At 45.6% G+C, this 26,580-nt stretch overlaps 1 protein-coding gene across 3 annotated transcripts in view; it reads right to left on the reverse strand.

Annotated features, from left to right (window-relative positions):
* Positions 1-26,580, reverse strand: part of bzw2 (basic leucine zipper and W2 domains 2) — a 165,071-nt gene that overhangs the window by 11,303 nt on the left and 127,188 nt on the right. For 2 of the 3 annotated variants that reach the window (XM_070881004.1, XM_070881005.1), the window contains exons 9-11: positions 19,239-19,385; positions 17,260-17,398; positions 2,127-2,249 (exon numbers count right to left, since the gene is read on the reverse strand). In XM_070881004.1, coding sequence (XP_070737105.1) covers positions 2,127-2,249; positions 17,260-17,398; positions 19,239-19,385 — 409 coding nt within the window. The remainder of the gene's footprint in view (positions 1-2,126; positions 2,250-17,259; positions 17,399-19,238; positions 19,386-26,580) is intronic. The other variant, XM_070881006.1, reaches the window with a different exon arrangement.

Raw genomic sequence — 26,580 nt, forward strand, 5'->3', positions numbered from 1 at the left:
GGGACAATTTTTTTCATAACAATGTCCTTGGAAAGGCATTAGCAGGACAGGGCACAGCAATTTTACAAGGTAGCAGAATTTCCCAAGTGCAAGATTTATTGATTGCTCACATGTGGTCATCTGAACCCCACCATCAACCCCAAGAACTTCCATTCACTGAATGTGCAGGTGGTTCGTGACCACAGGCACCAAATAATGCAATTCAATGCTTTATACCCTGGGAGCAGTCATGATGTATGCATTTTGTGCCATTCAACTCTGCCACTATTTTTGAAGGATGCAGGAGACAGAACAGATACCTCTTTGGGAACCAAGAATACCCTCTAGCTAGTGCGCCCTGGCTCATGACTCCATTGAGGCTGTTATGAACTGAAGCAGAGCACCAATACAATGAAGCTCATGATGGCAACAGAATTATTACAGAACACAAAATCTAATTGCGAAAGTAGAAGTCCAGGGTTCAGATACGGGAGAGATTAGGGGTGGGGGGTTGGGGTTGGGAAAGGTGCCTTGCAATATAAGCCGTAAATAAATCTCCACAGTCAAGAGCAGCCTGCTGCATCTTGTATAATTCAGAGGAGCGAACACACAACGTGAGATTGAGAAAGTGCAGCTGCTACCTGCCACAGGAGGACAACGAGGAAGAGGAGTCAGCTGAGGTAATGCCATGAAAATTACTGCATCAGTATTTTATCAACTGTACATTCACCAATGCATGGAATTTTTAGGCTACAAATTGCACAACTTTAAACAGAAAAGTAATGAACAAAATGTAATTAGAATTTTTTGTTTTCCGATTTATTTCCTCACATTTAGTTCACACACTTGCAAGAACAGTTGGGCAAGTGAGCCTCATTCCAGGTCTGTAACAAGGCCATTTTTAAGTAAGCAGATATGTGTATAAGAGCAGTGACTTAGAATCATACGAATTTACAGCATTGAAGGAGGCCATTTGGCCCACAGGTTGTGCCCTCCCTCGGTGACTGGAAGAGAAATGGCTTATGTCTGCTCACTTTTTCTTCCTCATAAATCCAGATCTCAAAAACCTTGGCACATATATTGCTGGGTAAATGCACCGCCATCAAAAGGCTACGTTAGTGAATTGAAGAGGATTTACTGTGATTGAAAGGCTGCATTAGAGGGAGCAGCGTGCGGCAGCCCGGCCCGGCCCGGAAATCGGCATGGTCCTGGCCTGCAAGACCATCAGCAGGCCGGGGCCATCAGAGGGAACAGCGTGCAGCGGCATACCACTGCAGGAGGGCAACGGCTGCGAAGCTAGGTCGCTGATTGCAGTGCGGGCAGGCACAGCAGGAGGGGCGAAGGAGCGACAAGAGTTTGTAGAAGGAAGTGACCGGGGCCCAGGAGAGGTGTGAGTCTGAGGCCCTGAAGAGGCAAGGGCCCAGGGGCAGCACGGGCCAGCCCACACTGCGATATGTGTGCACATTCGGTCCGTGCAGCAGACCGGTGGTCTCCAGTCGTCTTGGGTAATCCTTGCCACTGGACCAAGACCTAGCTCTGTCAAGCCCGTGTGGTGGCTGGTGTGCAATGCCCACTACACGGTAAAAAAATCCAAGCACAGGCATCTTCTACCAGTCGCCACCGGCGCACAAACTTTGAGAAAAGTTGCAAATTCACGATTACTCCAAAAAATAAACTGCCCAATTGTGGCGAAAATAGAGCTCAAAATCCTGTCTGGGGTCTGAAGTCAGAATGGCTTGAATTACACTTTACAAAGTCATTCAGAACTTGGGCTGGGCAGCTCCAATTACACATTCCAGAGAAACCTCGGAGTGTAGCTTATCCTCCAAGGGGACCAATCAGCAATCAAGTCATGTGATCATGGAGAGCCAATCAGAGCATTTTCTAGTGAAAATATCTACATCCAATTTCACTGATGGGAGTGCGGATTGGAGAACCAGGCATGTCTTCAAATTTCAAGGCTCTAGTTGGTTCTCACTCATCAAGAAAAATCAGAATATACTGACTACTTTAAAGGAGAATAAAACACAAGTAACTCCGCTTATTTCAGCAAATATGTTTGCCAACGGTATGGAAGTTGGTGCCGGGGAAGAGAAGAAATATTGTATGTCCACTGAAATACAATTAAATATTTTGCTTAATACTACCTTCTTCGGCGTTTTGTAGCCACTCGACAAATTTCTTCATCTGTTCAAGAAACATGCTTTTGCCCTTGGAAACATGTGCTTCTTTGTACCATTTTAGGATGGCTTCTTCACTCAGAACATCAGCTGCAATTCAGATTAGTTAACAAAAGGTCAGCATTTAAAAAAAATAATAAAAAGCACAGTTTCTAGCAAAATAAAATGCTGCTATTCTCCCTTGGCTGCAGCTACTGAAATCAGACTGTACAATTTATGCTGAGCTGATCATCTCTTCCTTCTGGGTGGCACATATGCTCAGTGATATATAAAGGCGATTCACTCAGCACTATGTTGAACTATTCTGCTACATGTGCAATAGCTCTAACAGATGTTGTTCTGTCATAAATCTCTGTCATACGAAAAAGATAAATGGAGTAATTTTGCTCGGCTCCACTAAGCATCGGGACTTGCTAGATAGGATCATGTGTCAGAGTAGTAGGCTATAGTACTACGTGGCTATAATAGTATAGGGTTGATTTTGTAATATGCCCTTGTTTTACTAACCTCGGCTAGAGTGACTAAGGTTCATTAAATAATGTTATCTTAGTTACAGTGGCCAAGTTATATTGGCTGCATGTGTAAAGGCTCCTTTGGCTTCTTTGGAAACTCAACACCAAGGCATGTGCAGGTATTTATTTAGCTCTTGCAATGCATGTAAACAATGATGGTCAGAGTTTCAAAAGAAGCAGGAACTCAGTTCATAGTGTCACCTCGACCTGTATTATAACTAATACTAGCCAAAGAAGATTGAACTCATGCCAACCAGTAGGTAGTGGATAGATGAATGTCACAATAAACTTTTAGATTCTGGGGTGCTATGTTGACTCCAACTATTACACTGTAGCCAACACAATGGATCTGAATTTGCGGGCGGAGGTTACCCACGTGGAAATACCTCTGATCTGCGAATAAATGTCTGCGTACCTGGTGATCTGGGAAGTACGTAGATTCGCAGTCCTGGGCCTCTCTAGGTACCCGCGGGTAGAGGCCCACGTACCTCGAGGTGAAGGCAGTTTGCAAGCGCCCCTGGAATCACATGGGCTAGCCCAACGAATGAAAGAAGGAAATCCCCATTCATACTTATGGGGATTCCGTATGTACACCCAAATCTATTTTTTTAAATTACATATTTAAAATTAATTAAAATGCCATTTAATTAAATATTTTTTAGAAAAATAAATTAAAATGTTTTAAAGGGGTTAAAAATAACCTTACCTTATTGTACAGGTATTTTAATGTTTTAATGATTGAAAAATAATATATTTTAATGTTTTTTTAAAACTCTTATGCTGACAAAATCAGGCCTTACACTTCTACCAGGCATAATAATTTCACAGGCATTCACGGGGCAGAAGTTGGGCAAACAGAACGCAAGTTCCGAATTTTTTGCGCATGCACGAAAATCCGGAACTTACCCAGCCTTTATGGGCAGGTCGGCACTTTGTACCCACCTGTAGGGGCCAAAAATTATGAGCTAATGGTTCTCTACTCACAGCTCACCACCTGGGTGTTGATCTTGGTGAAGTTAGAACAGCCAAGCAAAGCGAGATTCAGTGGCTCTGCACAAGGATTCTTAACAGTGTATAAACTGCTCCAGAAAGAGAAAATCAAGGGGCACTTGAGCATTTTTAGTGGCCATTTTCAAAATGCCACTGGCAGAGGCAAGGCAGGAAATTACCCACTCACTGGGGACGGTGCATGGGGGTGGGGAGCTGGGGAGGGAGAAACCAAAAAAAAGAGGAAGGGGAGAAAATAATCTTTTAGTGTTTAAAAAAAATCACTTACCCATTAGGAGAACTCACAGCCACACTCCTGCCTACAGCCTTGAGATTTAAGATATGTGAGTACTGGTCCTGACTCATTGAGCTTAGGTATCGGCAAGAATCTATATCAACAGCATAGCAACAGAATCCTGCTCGTTATTGAATACCAATTTATAGCAGCCATTTGATCCCTGAATTAAGTATGACATACTTGGACAGAACTGAATCTGGGAATGAATTGTGTCTTCAGAATGGAAATTGCAGCAGCATAAAACCATAGAAAGGTTATTACAAGATACGTTTCTTTTATTGTGCTAACTTCTGAAAAGTGCTTCCTGGTTGGAATGTACCACAGATCAGCAGAAAGGGGATAAGGAAAACAAACTCCAACGTTACCCTCCTCCTGACGAAATGCTTAGGACATGGCCTTGTCATGACCAACACCTTGTTCCATCAGAGAGACAAGTACAAGGCTTCATGGCAAAACCCTCACTCCACGCACTGGCATTTGCTAGACTACGTTGTCATCGTCCGAGCGAGGGACTGCAAGGACGTCCGCATCACCCACACCATGACAGAAGCTGATGACTGCTGGACAGCCATCGCCTAATCTGCTCTGTCATTTCCATCAATGTAGCCCCAAAACAGCAGCAGCAACAGAAACTATGCTGCAGGAAAATCAACGCTGCAGCACTCAAAGACCCTGTTAAGAAAGCCCTGTTCAGCCAGTGCATCACAACCAACCTGACGACTCATCCAGAGACGCAGAGTGTCCACAGCGCCTGGTCTGCCCTCAAGGCCTCCATAATTAGCACCTGTGAAGAGACGCTTGGTCACTCAACCAGGAAACATCAAGATTGGTTCGTCGCGAACGACCAGGAAATCCAGGAGCTAATAAGCCGCGAGCGCAAGGCATTCTTGACCTGGAAACAGCAACACAACTCGAGAGCAAGAAAGCAACTCTATAGACGTCTGAAGGCTGGGGTCCAACAAAAAATTTGCAACCTAAAGAACAGACGGCGGGTGAAGAAAGCGCAGGAGATCCAGCTACTAATCGACAACCACAATGTGCGTGGATTCTTTAGCGCAGTCAAGACCACCAACGGCCCAAACTCCCAAGTTCCTACCCCACTGCAGGCCAAGAACGGAGAGGTACTCATCAAGGACAGAGGCAGTCAGTGCCCGCTGGAAGGAGCACTTCGAAGATCTCCTTAAACGAGACTCTGTCTTCAACTTGAGTGTCGATGACTCCATCCCGCAGCATGCTACCCACCACCACCTCAGCACAAGCCCAGGTCGGCATGAGGTTGAAAAGGCCATCTGACAACCGAAGAACAGCAAGGCCTCAGGAGCAGATGGAATCACCGCTGCAGCACTAAAGCCTGGCAGAGAAGCACTACTGGCACAAATACATGAACTCATTTCTCTTATTTGGAAGGAGGAGAGCATGCCGGGGGATCTCAGAGACACCGTAATCGTGACCATCTTCAAGAAAGGTGACAAGTCCGATTGCGGTAATTACAGAGGAGTTTTCCTGCTGTCCGCCACAGGGAAAGTCATCACAAGAATTTCCTCAATCGCCTTCTCCCAGTGGCTGAAGAGCTCCTCCCAGAGTCGCAATGCAGATTCCGCCCACTAAGGGACACAATGGACATTACCTTCATTGCGCGTCAAATTCAAGAGAAATGCAGGGAACACCACCAACTTCTGTACATGACCTTCTTTGACCTCACAAAGACCTTCTACACTGTCAACCGTGAAGGATTATGGAGTGTCCTCCTCAAATTTGACTGCCCTCAAAAGTTTGTCACCATCCTCCGCCTGCTTCACGATGACATGCAAGCCGTGATCTTGACCAATGAATCCACCGCAGAGTCAAGCAAGGCTGTGTCACCGTATCAATGCTATTCTCGATTTTCCATGCTGTGATGCTCCATCCCACCCTCCGAAAGCTCCCCACTAGAGTAGAGCTAATCTACGGAACAAACAGGAAACTGTTCAACCTTTGTCGCCTCCAGTCTAGATCCAAGGTCGTCCAATCCTGTCATTGAATTACAGTATGCAGACGATGCTTGCATCTGCGCATACTTGGAGGTGCCATCGTCAACACCTTCACTGAAGCGTACGAGAGCATGGGCCTTACACTAAACATCTGTAAGACAAAGGTCCTCTACCAACCTGCTCCCGTCACACAGTACTGTAACCCCTCCCCCCCGATTATCAAAATCCACGACGAGGCCTTGAACAACGTGGACCATTTTCCATACCTCAGGAGCCTACTGTTAACAAGGGCAGACGTAGATGAAGTCCAACACTGCCTTCAGTGTGCCAGTGCAGCCTTCGGTCACCTTCGGAAGAGAATGTTTGAAGACCAGGACCTGAAACTTGGCACCAAGCTCATGGTTTACAGAGTGATACCCTCCCCTCCTATATGCCTCAGAGACATGGACCATGTACAGCAGGCACCTCAAAGCACTGGAGAAGTACCACCAATGCTGCCTCTGCAAGATCCTGCAAATCCATTGGCAGGATAGGCACACCAACATCAGTGTTCTCACTTAGCCCAACATCTCCAGCATTGAAGCATTGACCACGCTCGATCAAATCCAATGGACAGGCCACATCGTCCGTTTGCCCGAAAAGAGACTCCCAAAACAAGCGCTCTACTCGGAGCTCCGACACAGCAAGCGAGCCTCAGGTGGGCAGAGAAAATGCTTCAAGAACACCCTCAAAGCCTCCTTGAAAAAGAGCAATCTCCCCACCGACACCTGGGAATCCCTGGCCCAAGACCGTTCAAAGTAGAGGAGAAGCAAGCGAGAAGGCGCCAAACAGGAGTTTCTTCGCCGGGGGTAAGCTGAAGCCAAGCGCAAACAGCGGAAGGAACGCCCGACAACCCAAGCACCTCACCCAGCTGTCCCTTCAACTACTGTCTGCCCCAGCTGTGTCAGAGACTGTAGGTCCCTCATTGGACTCTTCAGTCACCTGAGAACTCATTAGTGTGGAAGCAAGTCATCCTCAACTCCGAGGGACTGCCGAGAGTTATTTGTACGAAAAGTGCTTGAGGTTTTAACCATTTCAATACTTCCTCACAAATATTAAAGAGCTAAACCTGCTCAATTTCCACCATCCATTAGTTGTGTTCATTCATGAATAAAAGATTGGGAAGGCAATTGCTTCCAAGTCTCCATTAGAACTTGTATGAGAACAGACTGCAGTGACATCCACCAATTTTTCCTTCTTTCCTGTAAGTACCCAATCTCTTTTAATCACTGTCTACCAACAGTTCAGCTGAAACTGAAAACTTGATGCATGAAGGAAAATGTCAGTCATGAAGCCATGTCCTATCACTCTGTCAGTGCATCAATATTCTGCAGTAATGTGCCACCACATTTATTAATCTTTTATCTCACTCTGTTTATTTGCTGAACATTTGAGTGATTTGATAAAAATATAGGTGCCACTAAAATCGCAGTACAATATAAATTTAACAATGGAAATAATTGAACTGCATAAGCAAAGATAAACTATGGTAATTAGCACTATAAATAAATACCATTCCAAATGAAATACAGGGTATTTGAAAAGGTGCACCATTTCACTTCAGCACTGCTGACAGTTATAGAATACACCTGCTAGTATTTTAGAAATGAAAAGTGCAACGTCTTTAGGAAATTGGGGAATTGTAGAACTCATTCAAAGAAAGGTATTATTACAGCAACTTTTCCTGCATCTGGTAGAAAATACATGGGCTATACTTTCCACTAGGAGGACATCGCCAGAAAAAATGGGCCTTGTTCTAGCGATGTAGGAAGTCTCAGCCTTACTGATCGCTGGTACATGGCCCATTTTTTTTTGCGATTTTCCACTCGGCCTTAGCCTGGCAATATGGAATGGACAATGTGATTTCTCAGCGATCTCACGATCACCCACCAAAAACGGAAGTTCAAAAAAAAGCGCTTCCCTAGCAACGGTCTTTGCGCATGTGAGAGTTTATTTCAGCTGATTTTTTTTACTGCGTTTTGGAAGGTCAGGGGTAATCACACATGCTCAGAAGGCACAGGGAGGGTCAGAGAGAGAGCTGATGGAGAGGGAGGAGAAAGCTGGAGAGAAGGAGAGATTAATTGCTTATTTTTGCTGGTTTTTTTGGTGTAAAAGCCAATATAAATCTCACTTTATTAATCTTAAATATTTATAATCTAATAAATCAGAATGTCACAGGAGTTTGAAGCCGAAAGGAAAAGGTCAAAAGCCTTTAGTGATGAGGTGAATGAGGCCCTCGTCAATGAGGTGGGCATGCAAGGTGGGCAGACCTTACACGGGGTGTGCAAGGGAAACCTCCATCCCGTGCACATAGAAAAATTTGGCAGGAGATTGCGGCTGTTGTGACTTCTTCATCCCTTGAGGCGAGGTCACCTGACCAGTGCTGAAAAAGGTGGAATAGCTTGGTGGCAGCAGCCAGAGTAAGTTGCTTCTTATATTTCAAATGTTATATTTAATCTTCTCATGATGCATGCAAATGTTGATTAGAACACTGAAATTCAATACATGAAAATCAGTTTGTCATTCTTAAAATGTATTCATTAATTAGTCCATGCTAACAGTAAGCTGCATTTTCCATTGCAAAAAAATTTCAGTGTTGCATGCAAATTTTAAATCATCTCCTGCATTGCATTTAAGTTTGTCATTCTTAAATGGTTTATTAGCAAGTCCATTTAGCTTATGCCATGCCGTGCTTTCTTCTCGTTTGCAGAAGAAGATATCAATCAACCGGGCAGAGCAGAGGGCGACGGGGGTGTGGCTCTGCTCAACTTCAACCCTTGAATGAAATTGAGGAGCGTGCGGTCGCGCTGGTGGGAATTGAAAGCCGGTTGGTCACCACCCGTGGTCTGGCTGAACCCAGCCTCGAGTCTCGTGAGTAATGTGTACTGTGTAATGTGTGAAACAGTATGAAAAATATTTTTAAAAACTAAAATAAGTAACACATGTAATGTCCTGTAATTATAATGTAATATGCAATATACTGGAGATGTACTGTAGATATACGAATGATGTCACAGGAAGCCTGGGTGCAGCCCTTGTGCATAAGAAGCTGGGGATATAGCCGCTGCAACTTAATGGGGTATTGAAAAGTATTGATATGCAACGTCTATAGGTAATGATCACTGTCCTGTTCTAATAAGTTCTTCAAAAATGTCATACGTGTTTTTAAGACCAACCAGAGAAGAGTGTCACTGCAGCTTCCCATTGCTCCACCATCAACCACCTCTGAGGATGAAGCGGAGGAACCTCATTACTCGAGGGAGTCCATAGAGGAAAAAGATACCTTTCCTCGGGGCGGGCTGGGTGGTAACATGGATACATCACAAGGCTGATTGCCCTCCCCTAGGTCCTCACCAGCCTCCACTTCCGCCTGTCCCTCCTCTTGCTCCTTGCTGGCTGGCCCTTCTGTCTCCCCTCCTTCTGGAGGTGGACCTGCAGCCCCATTTGGCATTAGTTGTCCTCTTCTCATAGCTAGATTATGCAGCATACAACACACCACAATAAACTCAGCGACCTGGTCAGGATGGTACTGTAGGCTTCCACCAGAATGGTCAAGACATCTGAAGCGCTGCTTTAAGACTCCAATTGCCTTTTTGACGATGTTGCGTGTCACTACGTGGCTTTCATTGTAACGTTTCTCTGCTTCAGTGACGGGATTACGCAGTGGGGTCATCAGCCAACTGGCAAGGCTACATCCCTTATCCCCCAGCATCCAACTGTGACAATTGGCTGATTGAGAAACAGGTCAGGGATTGCACTCTCACGTAGGATATGCGCATCATGGATGCTGCCAGGAAATGTCATGATTATTTGGTTGTGGTCGACAACAAGCTGCACATTCAGGGAGTGGAATCCCTTTCTGTTACGAAACACCTCTGCGTTCTTTAAAGGGGCTTTCAGGGTGATGTGCATGCAGTCTATTGCTCCCTGCACCTTGGGGAAATCTGCTATTCTCGAGAACCCCAAAGCCTTCACGGTCTGTACCTCCCTGGTCATCAGGAACCTTATAAAGTCCATCCTGTGAGCGTAAAGGGCTTCAGTCACCTGCCAAATGCAGCAGTGTGTGGCATGCTGAGAGATATGACAGATGTCTCCAGCTGAAGCCTGAAAGGATCCTGATGCGTAGAAGGCTAGGGCTACAGTAACCTTCACCTCACCGGACAGTGCGGTTCTGATGGTGCTGGAAGGCTGCAGATCACCCTTGATGAGCTGGCAAATCTCATCGATGACCTCCTTCCGGAAGTGCAGCCTCCCAAGACACGCATTTTCAGATAAGTTCAGGTAAGATTGCATTTCTTTGTGCCTTCATTGGCTGTGCACTCGCCTCCTCTGTCTCTGTCCATGCCTTACTCTGCCACCTTCTCGATTGATCTTTTCAGAAACCAGCTTGTGAGCAGTTACGAACAATGATGCAGAAAGCATTGGCCGCATCACTATCAACAATTACTTTCACTTTATTAAACTACTCTCTCTCTACTACTCTCTCAACACCAACCACAGTCTAACACTGTATACCAGTCAGTCTAATAGGCCCCAACTGTAAAGTCCTTACTCTACAGTATGAAACCACACGAGGCACATTCTGGGGACAAGGTCACTCTGTGACCTTAACTCTTTATTCATAGAACTCCAAAAACAGTGACCCTGCATGAGACCTCCCTTTTTATACCTGTGTGATCAGGTAAGGAGTGTTTCCCACAAGTTCACCCCTTGTGGTCAAAGTATGCATCTAGGTTGAGTGTATACAGTAATAGTGGTGTTACATGGTGGTTACATACATGACATCACCTCCACCCCCTCCCCCGCCCCTCAAAGTCTTAGTGGGATCATAGGTTTAGTCTTTCAGATGGTCTACGCTTCCTCGTGGATCGCTGCAGTTGGGGCTCTGGTTGTTGGACACTGACGTGAGTATCTGTCACCTGTGGTGATTCCGGCCTGTCTGGGCTGACCGCAGGGACTGTGCATTCTTCTGATTGCTCAAGTTGCTCATTCACTGGCAGTGTTGTGAGCTCCATCTCATGGTCTTCTTCAGGTTCCTCCGTGTCGATGCTAAACCTTTTTTTTTAAACTTGGTCCAGATGCTTACGGCATATCTGACCATAGTTGAGTTTTACCACGATGACCCTATTCCCCGCTTTGTCAATTATAGTGCCCTCAAGCCATTTGGGCCCCATGGCGTGATTGAGGACGAATACAGGACAATTTATTTCTATACATCACCCCCTCGAATTACGGTCATGGTACTTGTTTTGTGACTTGCGCTTGCCCTCAACTATGTCGGTCAGGACTGGGTGAATGAGGGACAACCGAGTTTTGAGTGTCCGTTTCATTAGTAGCTCTGCGGGCGGGACTCACGTGAGTGAGTGCGGTCAGGATCTATCGGCCAGCAGGAGACGCGATAGGTGGCATTGTAGGGAGGGTCCTTGAATCCTGAGCATACCTTGCTTAATGACTTGGACCGCACGTTCCGCCTGGCCATTGGAGGCCGGCTTGAACGGCGCAGTCCTGACGTGGTTGAAGCCATTGCCCGACATAAACTCCCGGAATTCGTAGCTTGTGAAACATGAGCCATTATCACTAACCAGTCTGGCAAGCCATGGGTTGCAAAGATCGCACATAGGCTTTCCATGGTGGTGGATGACGTGCATGAATTCAGAATGATGCACTCAATCCATTTCGAGTACGCATCTACCACAATAAGGAACATCTTACCCATGAATGGGCCCGCATAGTCAACATGAATGCGTGACCATGGCCTGGTGTGCCAGGGCCACGGGCTGAGCGAGGCCTCCCTAGGGGCATTACCTAGCTGGGCACAAATCGTGCACCTGCAAACAGTGTTCCAGGTCTGAATCAATTCCAGGCCACCAAACGTGTGACCGGGCAATGGCCTTCATCAGCACAATGCCTGGGTGCTCGCTGTGGAGTTCCCTGATGAATGCCTCCCTGCCCTTCTGGGGCATAACTACCCGGTTGCCCCATAGTAGGCAGTCGGCTTGGATGGAGAGCTCATCCATCCGTCTGTGGAACGGTTTGACCTCCTCAGGGCATGCTCCGTGTGCAGGCGCCCAATCCCCAGTCAGGACACATTTTTTAATCAGGGATAGGAGGGGATCTCTTTGTCCAAATTTTGATCTGGCAGGCTGTGATGGGGGAGCCTGCGCTGTCAAAGGCATCGACACCATGACCATCTCAGCGCTTTGCTCCGCTGCCCCCTCAGTGGTGGCTAGTGGAAGCCTGCTGAGCGCGTCAGCGCAATTTTCAGTGCCGGGCCGGTGCCGGGTGGAGTAGTCATAAGCAGCCAGCGTGAGAGCCCATCACTGTATGCGAGCTGATGCGTTGGCATTGATAGCCTTGCTGTCTGACAACAGGAATGGCTTGTGGTCCGTCTCTAATTCAAACTTCCTACCAAAGAGGTACTGATGCATTATTTTTACACCATAGACACATGCAAGCGCTTCCTTCTCGACCATCCCATATCCCCGTTCTGCTTGAGAGCGCAACCTGGAGGCATAAGCCACAGGTTGTAGTTGACCCTCAGCATTACCGTGCTGCAACACGCACCCAACCCCATAGGACGATGCACCATGTCAGACCAATTTTTTTTACAGGGGTCATACAGGGTCAACGAACTTGTTTGAACAAAGTAGGTTTCGCGCCCAATCAAAAGCCTGTTCCTGACAGTCCCTCCAAAACCAATCGCAACCCTTACATGAAGGAGCACGTGTAGCGGCTCCAACAACATGCTCAAGTTCGGCAGAAAATTCCCGAAATAGTTCAACAGTCCCAGGAATGAACGCAACTCCGATGTGCTGCAGGGCCTGGGTGCTCATCGAATCGCCTCTGTTTTGGATTTGGTGGGCTGAATCCCACCTGCTGCAACCCTCCTGCCCAGAAACTCAACCTCAGGAGCTAAGATTTAGATTTCTTAAGTCGCAGGCCTATCCGGTCCAGTCGGCGTAGCACTTCCTCCAGGTTGTGGAGGTGTTCCTCAGTGTCTCGACCTGTGATGAGGATGTCGTCCTGGAATACGATCGTTCCAGGAATGGATTTAAGCAGGTTTTCCATGTTTCGTTGAAAAATCGCGGCCGCTGATCGAATGCCAAATGGGCACCTGTTATAAACGAACAGTCCCTTGTGCGTGGTGATGGTGGTCAGTAGTTTAGATTCATCGGCCAGTTCCTGGGTCATATAGGCTGAGGTGAGGTCCAACTTGGTGAACAGCTTGCCACCTGCCAGCGTGGCGAAGAGGTCCTCCGCTCTCGGGAGCGGGTACTGATCTTGTAGGGACACCCAATTGATGGTGGCCTTGTAGTCGCCACAGATCCTGACAGAGCCATCCGCTTTTAGGACGGGAACGATGGGGCTCGCCCAGTCGCTGAATTCAACAGGCGAGATGATGCCCTCTCTCAACAGCCGGTCCAATTCGCTCTCGATCTTTTCCCGCATCACATACGGCACCGCTCTGGCTTTGTGGTGCACTGGCCTGGCGTCCGGAGTGATATGTATCGCTACTTTAGTGCCTTTGAAAGTCCCGACGCCCAGTTGGAATAGTGAATCGAATTGTTGTAGGACTTGTGAGCACGAACTTCGCTCCACAGATGACATTGCATGAACATCCCCCCATTTCCAGTTCATCTCGGCGAACCAGCTCCTTCCCAACAGTGCAGGACCATTGACCGGGACAATCCAGAGCGGCAGCCGATTCACTAACCCATTGTGTGTGACAGCCAACATTGCACTGCCTAGCACCGGAATGATTTCTTTAGTGTAAGTCCGTAATTGTGTCTCAATACATGCTAATTTGGGTCTACTGGCTTTAAGTGGCGATAGCTTCTCAAATTGCTGAACACCTATGAGTGACTGGCTGGCCCCAGTGTCCAGCTCCATGCATACAGGGATACCGTTTAATAAAACCCTCATCATCATTGGTGGCGTTCTGGTGTATGAACTGTGAATATTCGCCACATGGACCTGCTGAACCTCGGCGTCCATCGATTTGCCCCAAAAGTCATCCTGCCTTAAAGAACCCTCTTCTGGTCCATCCGCCTCATATATTACTCTGGTTGCAGACTTCCTGCACATTTGAGCTAAGTGGCCACTTAGATTGCAGTTCCTGCAGACAAACCGTTGAAATCTGCAAGATCTAGCTGAGTGTTTTCCCCCACACCTCCAGCATGTTAAAGTTTCCATTGTTGGGAACAAAGGGACTATGGCCAGGCATTCTGCGCTGACTGTCTCTTTGCTTTTAACTACCCTATTAGTGGGTGTCAATGGCCCCATCCTGGGCCACATTGTCCACTGTGATGGCGTGAATGTCCGTTCAGTCTGCCATTGTCTCTGTTGAAGTCCTACTCTGGGGTCTATTGCTGCCTGGGGAGTGTCGGACTGCCCTTGCCTGCCTGCGGAGTTCTGAGTCGCCTTGATGATGTTGAGTCCCTGATCCATCACCGCGTTAGAGGCAGAATTGAGCGCGTATATTATTTTCGTCTCTTCCTCCCTGCCATGAAAGTTTGAGCCATCAACTCCGCCGCTTCCAAGGTCAAATCCTTGGTCTCAATTAATTTGCGGAAAATTCCCGCATGACCGATGCCCTCGATAAAGAAGTATCTTAGCATCTCCCCCATGCATGCGTCTGTGAACTTAGAGGCTGGCCAAACGCCGGAGGTCCGCTACGAAGTCCGGTATGCTCTGTCCTTCACGACGTCGGTGGGTGTAGAATCTGTGTCGGGCCATATGTATGCTACTCGCCGGTTTGAGGTGCTCCCCGGTCAATTTGCTAAGTTCTTCAAAGGTTTTGTCCACCGGCTTTTCGGGTGCTAGTAAGTCCTTCATGAGCGCGTAAGTCTTTGGTCCGCAGCTGGTCAAAAGATGAGCCCTTCGCTTGTCGGCCGCTGCATCCCCCAGCGATTCTTTCGTAACGAAGCTTTGCTGAAGCCTCTCGACAAAATCGTCCCAGTCTTCCCCAACACAGTACCGTTCCTCTGTGCTACCGGTGGCCATTCTTGTGGACCGTGAATTCCCGTTTCTCATCGCCATTGTAAAGTTCTTACTCTACAGCATGAAACCACACAAGGCACATTCTGGGGACAAGGTCATTCTGTGACCTTAACTCTTTATTCATAGGACTCCAAAGACGATGACCCTGCGAGGGACCTCCCTTTTTATACCTGTGTGATCAGGTAAGGAGTGTCTCCCACAAGTTCACCCCTTGTGGTCAAGGTGTGCATCTAGGTTGAGTGTATACAGTAATACAGTGGTGTTATATTGTGGTTACATACATGACACCAACAATATCAATAATTGTTTTCACTTACTATAAATGCACTTTTCACAAAAAAATGCCTATCCACTAAGCTATCAGTAAATTTAGATCTGTTAATATTCTGAGTTGATCTATCTATAAATAACTCTTATAAATAACTCTCAACTATCTAGCTAGTTTTTTTCAGTTGCCTCCACCCTTCCTCCGATCTTCAAAATGGCGTCCGTAGTGCCCATTTCATTCTGTAAAGCCCGGGAAAAGCAACTATTTCTCAGCGATGATTTTGGCCTTCTATCAAGCTTGGCGAAGTGCCGGAAGTTGGGATGGGCACCGATCAGCTCGGCAAAGTGAGCCGAAACTTGGGGGCTTATTTTTCTAGCGATATTTTCAGCCTAGTTTCCACTTTTCACTCAAAATTGGCGATAGCGGTCCATTTTGGGCGATATATGGGCCATAAATGGGCGATGTGAAGTGGAAAGTCTAGCCCCATGTTTCTGGTTGCTATTCAACAAGCCCTGCTATAAGCAAACATTTGTAAATGTCGGTTGAGAACAAAGTGAGGCTTAGTTATGATGGATCCCATGCTTTAATAGCCTGTTGACATAGTATCCAAGCTTTTATTTTTAAAATGACCACTTGGTTAAGTACAGGGTATATATATATATATATATATATATATATATATAAAAAAAACAAATATAGTTGTATTCCAGCAAGTCAAACCTTCAAAACAGATTGAGGTAAGGGGAGGAAAACTTGAAGGGAATTTGGAGATAAAAACACTTACACATGTTTAGTGATGTTCACAAGTTTGCTCCCAGCCCCATTATATAAGATCTCTGACTCAATGTATTAAACATGGTCACTTTGACACAAGATAATATGTTGGGAACGTCCCTTATACATTATCCCTTATACAATACTTTCAACACAAATTACCATCATACTGTCCCCTACTAATGCTTTATTCATGACTATCTGGCATCTCCTCAAATATGCATTTCAGTATTCCATTGATGATTTATACACTGACTGTTTTTCCATTAACTTAGGGATCCCTAACACCTCTGTACTTCCTCCTGTTCGGTTTCTTCATATCAATGACCCACTCTGCTCATCATCCAGCCTATCCCACTCTTTTCTGATGATTCCACTCATCATTCATTACTTCAACTCTCACATCATCAATGTGCACAACCTCCAGAATTCTCAGTGCAATGGCCGAGCCATGATATCTTGATTTCCTCTGTGCTTTTCAATAGATAGTCAAAAGTTTGTTTTGTATTTCGTACAGTACAACAGTGACCAAAATTCCAAAAATATTTAGTTTGACTATAAAGCACTTTGGAATGTCCTGAGGCCATGAAAGGCACTATATAAATGCAAGTTCTTTCAATTCTTCAAAGGCACAGCTGCTTTATTTTTCTGGTATGGCTAACTGAACACCTTTGATAACCAAAATTCTTATCTTCGCTATCTTCTCTGACCTTAAATGAGACTTGCACATTCCTTCCATTGATACACCTGCCTCCACAAAGCTCACTTTCCTTTTTTGTGTCAAATACTTCTTTTCTCCCACAAACTGTTAACTCTATTATAAAACCCAAATCTTTTTCATAGAGTCTCTTGCTCCAATTCTCTCTTTCCCAGGACCTCAAAATCATGGACTTCCTCATCTTAGAAACATTGAAGTTTACAGCGCAGAAGGAGGCCATTTTGGCCTCCTGTTTTCTTGTTTTTCCTTTCTCCTGAATAATTTTAAAACCCAAGTTTAACTTAACCTAATCATTCCTGATTTATCTTGACTTTTCTATCTCTTTATTTTGATGGTGTCCTGAACTTGGGTTCTTGAAAAAGAAATTCTCATATGTAAAGGTCATATATTCAGAGTCTGCAAGCCAAGATAAAGTTTGAACTAACATTATAGCAAGATGCACATTATTGACAGACAAATTCTCTAATGCACATCTGTTTGGTATCAACTGTAACAGATTGCTCGTTGAAGAAAAAAAGCCAATTCAAACTATACCTTTGTAAAAAAGCACAACGATCTTCTGGAAAGCCTTCATAAAGTGGATATTATCATAGCAATATTCCTGGATCTTCTGGAGCAGGGTCAACTCTGACTGACCTTGGGTACTGAACACTGCAAGGAGTGGTGCATATTGCTGAAAATGATTACAAGTTTATTTAGCTTTCTACAGTTACAGAACTATAATAACAGCAATTTTAAAATGATTCCATTGTGGTAGGTCGCCTCTACTATAATTTGTCAAAGAGGAATTTAATTTCTCACAAACGTTCTGAGTTGCAAAAAATATTTTGGAGCACATTTTTTCTTCAGTGCTATTGGTACAAAGCCGGAAGTGCATATTGGCAAATTTTGGTGTGTACCTTGTATGATATTCCATCCATTCATTTTAATTTACATAAAATCATGGGTATGTGTTGACCTTTTTCCCAATACATACTCCTGACACGTGATGCTCTGCATCAGGAGCACAAAAAACAAAAATGTACCCATCTTGATTTTCCCCACATACATAACTTAATAGAATTTTCAGTTGGCTTAATACACACAAATAAATTTACACTCAAATTGGCCTAACAATTAAATATTCAAAATGTTTCCAGCAAAAATAATTTATTACAAAAATATTCAATTGTCAAACTTTTCCTTTTTAAATATCCAGAATAAATATTTTCCAGAAAACCACATTTTAGTAGTGATGTGGGAGAGAAAGTTGAAGTACAGTATAATGGGTTAAATTGAACACCCTTTCATCTCTGGAACCTCACCTGTATGCCACCAACCAGCTGCCTGTTGAAATAAGGAGAAAGCAGGGAGTTGGCCGGTTTGTGGAAGCCAAAGATCACGCAGCCAGAGGCTGCCGCCTGGCACCAGAGGAAGGATTGCCATCAAGCACACAAGTCACGGGAGGGAGTTTCGGGAAGGTCTTGCAGGAGGGGAGTGGGAAGTTTGGAGCAGGGCAGGAAGTCACTTTCCTTGTGTGGCCTCCTGACCGCAGGTACCTTCACCTGATGGGATAGCCCAAGGGCCTTCCCCGTTGAGGCCAGAGTTAAAATCCAATCGGGTTCTCACTGACATAATGGTCAATGCTTCTGGCGAAAGCCACTGCCACTGAACTGTAGTGAGCAATTAAAATGGTGACCAGTGGGATTCTAGCAAGAATGGACGGTAAGGCCTGAATGCTCTATTTTAAAAACCCCACATCCTATTTTGAATGGGTGCAACTTCCTCCCATGACATTTGAAATGAGTAAGTGCTGATCTGCTTTGATGAGCACAAGAATTCACCCCCATCTCCCTATAAATTTCTCACAATTAAGCAGATACAGCTAAGTTTGACTTTATTATATCACATTAATTACATGCCACATGACTGTGGATCCGAAATTCAGCAACTACAATGATTAGTTTCAGATATTAAATGTAATCTGTTAGAATTCATGGCGGGCTACTGTTCAAGTATCTGTGCTCAACATGTTGGTATAAGTGGGACTAATTGTATGCTATCCTAATTCTGTGTGTAGCAATAAGCTTTTTATATATTGCTATAATACAATAGGCACAAATACAATAATTGACAATAGATTGAACATTTCTAGTACTTTCACAGCTACTTTAATATAACAGTAAACATTTAATCTAGCATTAGTTTTTCTGAACTGATAAAGCTTAAAATGCTTCTGTTCTGGTGGTTGTTGGATTACTGCACTCTGAAAGTATGATAGCCCTTTGTGCTGGTCAGATTTATTGATCTAGCCATAGTTCAGCAGATAAAAGTACATAGACATGAGCTACCAAGTGACTGTACAACCTTTCTTTAAACAGCCTGTGTATTCTCAAAATTCCATGCATAATTAATCTAGACCATATTAGCATAGCTTATCAAGGGTCATAAATTCCAAGAAAATCTACTATCCCACATACTTACACCCAAATGAGTAATTATGCTCAGAATTGTAATTTCTTTTAGATCCATACCTTTAGATGTTTCAGAGCTTGTTCTGTGACTAGCTCCTCTTTCTTATTCCATTCAACAGCATTCATTATACAGGCCCACAGTAGTCCAATCACTGCCTGTTCTGGCAGATCATTTCTCTTCATCTCTTCCTTGACATACAGGACTATCTGAAGTATACAACAGTTTTGTGTGAAACTATACTCATCTGGGAAGTAATCATTTCATTTTCCTCTCCCCAGTTTTCCCTCTGCCCCTTTTCTGAAAGTGTGAATAGCTTTTCATGCCAGTTGCTCTCTTCAGGACCTCAACCATATTCATATGCCAATCTTGGACAGTGAGTGTACTAAAGTATTTCACTTTAGGGTGCATCACAACCAAGTCTAATCAAGTTGCCACAGGCATATTTATTTCAAAGATCACTGGATTGTTGTCAGGAGAGGGAACTCTGGCCTATTTACCCCTCCCTAGCCCAGAGATGCTGTGACCAATTGTAGCAACTCTGTCATCATTCCAGCTGGGATCAGCTAACTCACCACCAACTGGTTATACTTAGTTGACCATTAGGCGAGCTAGGTATTCATTTACTTTAAAAATGAAAATTCAGCAGAAGGATGAGCAGCTACTTTCACAGATATTGTGCACATTCCTTTTTAATAATTCACAGTAAATCGACGCAAAACTCCAGTATTCACTTGCTGGTTGCGAAGCATGTCTGCATTTCCTTTCCTTTGAGGAGCCAAAAGCTATTACACAGGAAACAATGCAACTCTGACAGGAGTGCATGTGAAGGTATGTTTTCCCAACCCACACTCAACGCCTCCCCTCCTCCCTTTCAATTATGTAATTTTCAGCCACACAAAGTCTATTTAGAATTCATGTATCATAACTACTGCAAAATAAAACAAAGTTTTATGTGGATATATGTCTATGTTGCTACATGTTGGTCTTTGTAACTAAAGATCAGACTGCATCCCTAATGTACTCAAAGGAAACTGTAGTAAATACCAATTAAAGTCTCTCAGCAATTTCCTCTGCAAGTAGGTGATTCATGCTGGGGTACAGTTCCATGGGCACCCAACCCAAATGGCCATTCGCCCCATTATGAGCCTTGGTTGTGGGTGTTGGTAACATCACAGTCAAGGTCAAATCTGTACTCATCAGACATCCACAGATATTTCCAGCAGGAGTAACCGGAGAGCAACCAGAAATGGGAATCCTAGCGACCCATCCCCCTATCCTTTTTAGCACTGGGACATTGAGGTCGATTGGAGTCACCCACTTCCACTCTGGGAGAAAACCACCAATTAAACTCAGACCACAGATCAAAGCTGGGAGGTTCCTTGACTGTGTGGATCAGTGCCATAAAAATAAAGTAAACAACAACTGGTGTATTATCCAGGGAACTAGAACATAACATAAGAAATAGGAGCAGGAGTAGACCATTTGGCCCCTCGAGCCTGTTCCGCCATTCAATAAGACCATGGCTGATCTGATCATGGACTCAACTCCACTTCCCTGCCCACTCCCCATTACCCTTTTGTAGTGCATGAAATGATACAATGAACTCTGTACTGTGAGCCAGTGACTAGCTGTAACCTGGTCAGTCTTTAATGGCTTCCAGAAGTGAAGATAGAAAGATGAAGTTCAGGTTATATACCGGGCCCAGCACGAATGCACCTATGACCCTAGGACCTCTGATGGTAGTACCCCCTGGTGGTGGGCAGACCTTATGTACATGCATTACATCATTTCCCCCCCTGTTCTTGGCACAAGTCCATATTACAAGTTCAGATGGTCCGGAGCCCTTCACTCCCTGGTTGACCGTCTCAGTACAATCCCAGTGCTTTCCGAGTCTCTCACTGCTTGGGGCTGGGTCTTTAACCACAGTGGGTTCTTCTGATGGCTGGACGTGAGTTGGTTGATCGTCTAAGCTCACGGCGTCTTCTTCCAACTGTTCCAGTTCATTAGTGTGCCTTAGCTTGATGTGATCAATGTGTTTCCTGCACATCTGCCCATTCTTGAGCTTAACCATATACAACCCAGTTACCCTCCTTCTCCGTAACATTGCCCAGGAGCCACTTGGATCCTTGACCATGGTTAAGTACATATACTGGGTCATTTACAGATATGTCGCGGGACACTGCGGCGCAGTCGTCATACCACTGCTGGCGTTGATGTCAGGTTTCAACATGATCGTTAAAGTCAGGATGGACTAGAGCAAGCCTGGTTTTGAGGCCTCTCTTCATCAATCGTTCTGCAGGCAGGACCCCAGTGAGCGTGTATGGCCTTGTCCTGTAACCGAGCCGTATGTGTGACAGGCGTGTCTGCAAGGAACCGTGAGTTATGCATTTCAGGCTCTACATGATAGTTTGAACTTCCCGCTCCACTTGACCATTGGACACGGGTTTGAACGGGGCTGAGCTCACGTGTTTTATGCCATTGCATTTCATGAACTCTTGAAACTCCAGGCTCGTGAAACATGGTCCATTGTCGCTGACGACGATGTCTGGCAGACCATGTGACAAACATGGCTCTCAGGTTCTCAATGGTGGCAGTGGAAGTGCTGGATGACATGATCACACATTCTATCCATTTGGAGTATGCATCCACCACCACAAAAAACATTTTACCGAAGAAGGGGCCCGCAAAGTCGATGTGGATTCGAGACCACGGTTTGGATGGCCATGACCACAGACTGAGCGGAGCTTCCTCTGGGGCATTGCTTAACTGCATGCAAGTGCTGCACTGATGCACGCATGACTCTAAGTCCGAGTCAATGCCTGGCCACCAAACATGGGACCTGGCGATGGCCTTCATCATGACAATACCGGGATGTGCACTTTGTAACTCCTGTACAAATCTCACCCTGCCTTTCTTGGGCATTACAACACGATTACCCCACAGTAAACAGTCGGACTGGATGGAAAGCTCATCTTTGCGACGGCTGTAAGGTTTGGTTTCATCACCTATTTCCTTGGGGATGGTCGATCAGTCCCCATTAAGAACAGAACGTTTTACAACCGATCGGGTCGGATCCTGGCTGGTCCAGGTCTTGTTGAGCAGTGACAGGCGACCCTTCACTCTCAAAGGCATCCATGACCATAAGTAGCTCTGTGGGCATTGGCGTTTCCACCTCCGGTGTGGGCAACAGTAACCAGTTCAATGCATCAGCGCAGTTGTCAGTGCTTGGTCTATGGCGAATGACATAATCATATAATAATCAGATAATGTCAGCGCCCACCTCTGGATGCGGGACGACGCGTTGGTATTGATACCCTTATGTTCCAAGAACAACAATATAAGCAGCTTGTGATCGGTTTCCAGATCAAAGTGAAGCCCAAACAGGTACGGGTGCATTTTTTTTACCCCATAAACACATGCTAAAGCCTCTTTCTCTACCATGCCGTAGTCTCTTTCCGCCTTGGACAGGCTTCGAGGTCGTATGCAACTAGTTGTAGTTTGCCTGACTCATTGGCTTGCTGGATTACGCAGCCGACCTCATAGGACGACGCATCACAGGTCAAAACTAGACGCTTGCATGGGTCATACAGTACTATTAGCTTGTGGGAACACAACAGATTTCTAGCCTTCTCAAAGCCTCTGTCTTGAAGTTCACCCCACACCCAGTCGTCTCCTTTCCTGAGCAGCTTGTGCAAAGGCTCTAATACTGTGCTCAATTTGGGTAAGAAGTTACCAAAGTAGTTGAGAAGACCCAGGAACAAACGCCGCTCCATCACATTTTGGGCCCTGGGCGCATTATTGATGGCCTCTGTTTTCGCGTCTGTAGGCCTGATTCCGTCTGCAGCAATCTTTCGTCCAAGGAATTCAAACTCTGGTGCCATGAAAACGCACTTGGAACATTTCAGCCTGAGTCCCACTTTGTCCAGACAACGCAGAGCCTCTTCCAGATTGTGCAGGTGTCACGACCTGTGACTAGGATGTTGTCTTGGAATATCACGGTCCTGGGAACGGATTTCAATAGGCTCTCCATGTTTCTCTGAAATATGGCTGCCGCCGAACGAATGCCAAAAGGGCACCTGTTGTAAATAAACAGTCCTTTGTGCGTGTTGATGCACGTAAGTTTCTTTGATGATTCAACCAATTCCTGTGTCCTGTAGGCCGACGTTAGATCCAATTTGGTGAACGATTTCCCCCCGGCTAGCATTGCAAACAGGACATCAGCTTTCAGTAGTGGGTACTGACCTTGTTTCGAAACTCGGTTGATCGTGATCTTGTAGTCTCCACAAATCCTGACCATGCCGTCGCTCTTTAACACCGGAACAATGGGGCAGGCACATTCGTGAGATGACCCCCTCGCGTTGTAGCCTGTCCAATTCAAGCTCGATCTTTTCTCTCATCATGTGTGGGACCGCCCTGGCTTTGTGATGGATGGGCCTTGTGTCTAGGCCTAGGTGAATCTGCACCTTGGCTCCCTTGAAGCTGCCAATTCCCGGTTCAAACAGTGAGGGAAATTTGCTCAGCACTTGAGCACACAAATCATCATCCGCTGATGACAAAGCTTTGATATCGTATCATTTCCATTTTATTTTCTCGAGCCAACTTATGCCGAATAACGATGGGCCGTTGCCCGGGATAATTCATAACGGTAGATCATGAACCGCTCCCTCGTATGACACTCTTACTGCTGCACTACCGATCACTGGTATGAGCTCTTTGGTGTAGGTACGCAACTTCGCATTTATCGGACTTAGCTTGGGTCTCTCTGCCTTGGTCTCCCATAACTTTTCGAAAATCCTTTGGCTCATTATCGATTGACTCGCACCAGTGTCGAATGCCATGGATACAGGCACGCCATTTAATTTTACCTCCATCATTATCGGTTGGTTCTTTGTTCGGAATGCACGTACGCTATACACTTCCTCCTCGGAGCTCTCAAATGCCTCAGACTGCATCGCCAGATCCACGCTGAATTGATCATCATCCACGTGGTGTGTCGCAGCTCGCTTGCTGCGCTGCGGACATGTCCGCTGAAGATGCCCCGTCTTTGTACACCCTCTGCATTCATACTGCCTGAAGCAGTACTGATGGGGTCGGTGATTGCCCCCGCAATGCCAACACGTTGAGCTTGGATTTGCACCCGATGGCGGGCTTTGAGCGGCTCCCGTTCTCGCATACGCAGTCGAGTAGGCCCTCGATGGCGAACTTTAAGCGGCTCCCGGTCTTGCAGATGCAGTTGATTAGGCCCTGGCATGTGCAGCTCTGCCGGCCGTCGATACAATTTTGTACACAGTACTTGCCGTGGAGTTCCTGTTTTGTCACGATATCTGCTTCTTGCTTTTCTGCGTGGACATGCAACCCTGGGCGATGGTGATGACCTTGCTGAGGTCCGGCGTCTCCGCAGCCAGCAGCTTTCTTAACATCGCCTCGTGGTTGACCCCGATCACGAAATAGTCACGCTGCATGTCTTCCAACGCAGGCCCAAATTTGCAAGGCCCTGCAAGACGTCTCAGGTCGGCAACAAATGCCGCTACGTCCTGGCCTTCTGGATGAACGTTCGTATAGAAGCGATATCTGGATATGAGGATTCCTTCCGTGGGTTTAAGGTGTTCCCAAACTAGAGCACATAGTTCTTTGTAATCCTTTTCTGTAGGAAGAGTGGGTGAGAGCAGATTCTTGATGAGTGCATAGATCGTGGGGCCACAGACGGTTAGAAGAACTGTCCTGCGCTTCTCTGCTTCCTCGTCTTCGTTTAGGTCGTTTGCCACGAAATACTGGTCAAGACGATCCGTGAAATCTGCCCAATCCTCTCCCTCATTGAATCTCTCGAAAATTCCAACAGTACTTAATCGTGCTGTGCTCGCCATACTTTTGCGTGGATTCGTATTTGCCTCGTCGGCAGTTGTAGTGTATGAAATGATACAATGAACTCCGTACTGTGAGCCAGTGACTAGGTGTAACCTAAGTCAGTCTTTAATGGCTTCCAGAAGTGAAGACACAAAGGTGAAGTTCAGGTTATATACCAGGCCCAGCACACGTGTGCCTATGACCCTAGGACCTTCAGCGGTAGTGCCCCCTGGTGGTGGGCAGAACTTATGTACATACATTACTCCTTTATTCCCTTATCGCTCAAAAATCTGTCGATCTCCGCCTTAAATATATATTTAATGACCCAACCTCCACAGCTCTCTGGGGCAGAAAATTCCATAGATTCACAACCCTCAGAAGAAATTTCTCCTCATCTCAAGTTTTAAATGGGCAGCCCCTTATTTTAAGACTATGTTCCCTAGTTTTAATTTCCCCTATGAGTGGAAATATCCCCTCTGCATCCACCTTGTCGAGCCCCCTCATTATCTTATAAGTTTCAATAAGATCACCTCTCCATCTTCTGAACTCCAATGAGTAGAGGCCCAACCTATCCTCATAAGTCAACCCCCTCATCTCCGGAATTAACCTGGTGAACCTTCTCTGAACAGCCTCCAATGCAAGTATATCCTTCCATAAATATGGAGACCAAAACGGTACGCAGTACTCCAGGTGTGGCCTCACCAATACCCTGTACAGTTGTAGCAGGACTTCTCTGCTTTTATATTCTATCCCCATTGCAATAAAGGACAACATTCCATTTGCCTTCCTCGTACTTGCTGTAGCTGCATACTAACTTTTTGTGTTTCATGCACAAGAACCCCCAGGGTCTCTGTGTACTGCAGCACTTTGCAACTTTTCTGCATTTAAACTATAATTTGCTTTTCTATTATTTCTGCCAAAGTGGATAACCTCACATTTTCCCACATTATACTTCATATGCCAAATTTTTGCATCACTTAGCCTGTCTATATCCCGTTGCAGATTTTTTGTGTCCTCCTCACAATTTTCTTTCCCACCCATTTTTGTATCATCAGCAAACTTGGCTACACTACACTCAGTCCCTTCATCCAAGTTTTTAAATAGATTGTAAATAGTTGAGGACCCAGCACTGATCCCTGCGGCACCCCACTAGTCAGTTTGCCAACCGGACGATGCCCCATTTATCCCAACTCTCGGTTTTCTGTTAATTAGCCAATCCTCTATCCATGCTAATATATTACCCCAACCTTGTGAGCTTTTATCTTGTGCAGTAACCTCTTATGTGGCACCTTATCGAATATCTTCTGGAAATCCAAATACACCACGTTCACTGGTTCCCCCTTACCCATCCTGCTCGTTACATTCTCAAAGAACTCCAGAAAATTTGTTAAACATGATTTCCCTTTCATAAAACCAGACTGACTCAGCTTGATTGAATCATGTTTTTCCAAATATCCCACTACGGCTTCCTTAACTGTTAGGGAGCTGAATCAGTTAGATTTCAGAATTACAAATTACATTTTTTGTTTCTTACCACTGAGAAAGATGTGTGTTACT

This window comes from Pristiophorus japonicus, chromosome 5, assembly GCF_044704955.1.
Source record: "Pristiophorus japonicus isolate sPriJap1 chromosome 5, sPriJap1.hap1, whole genome shotgun sequence".
NCBI lineage: Eukaryota > Metazoa > Chordata > Chondrichthyes > Pristiophoridae > Pristiophorus > Pristiophorus japonicus.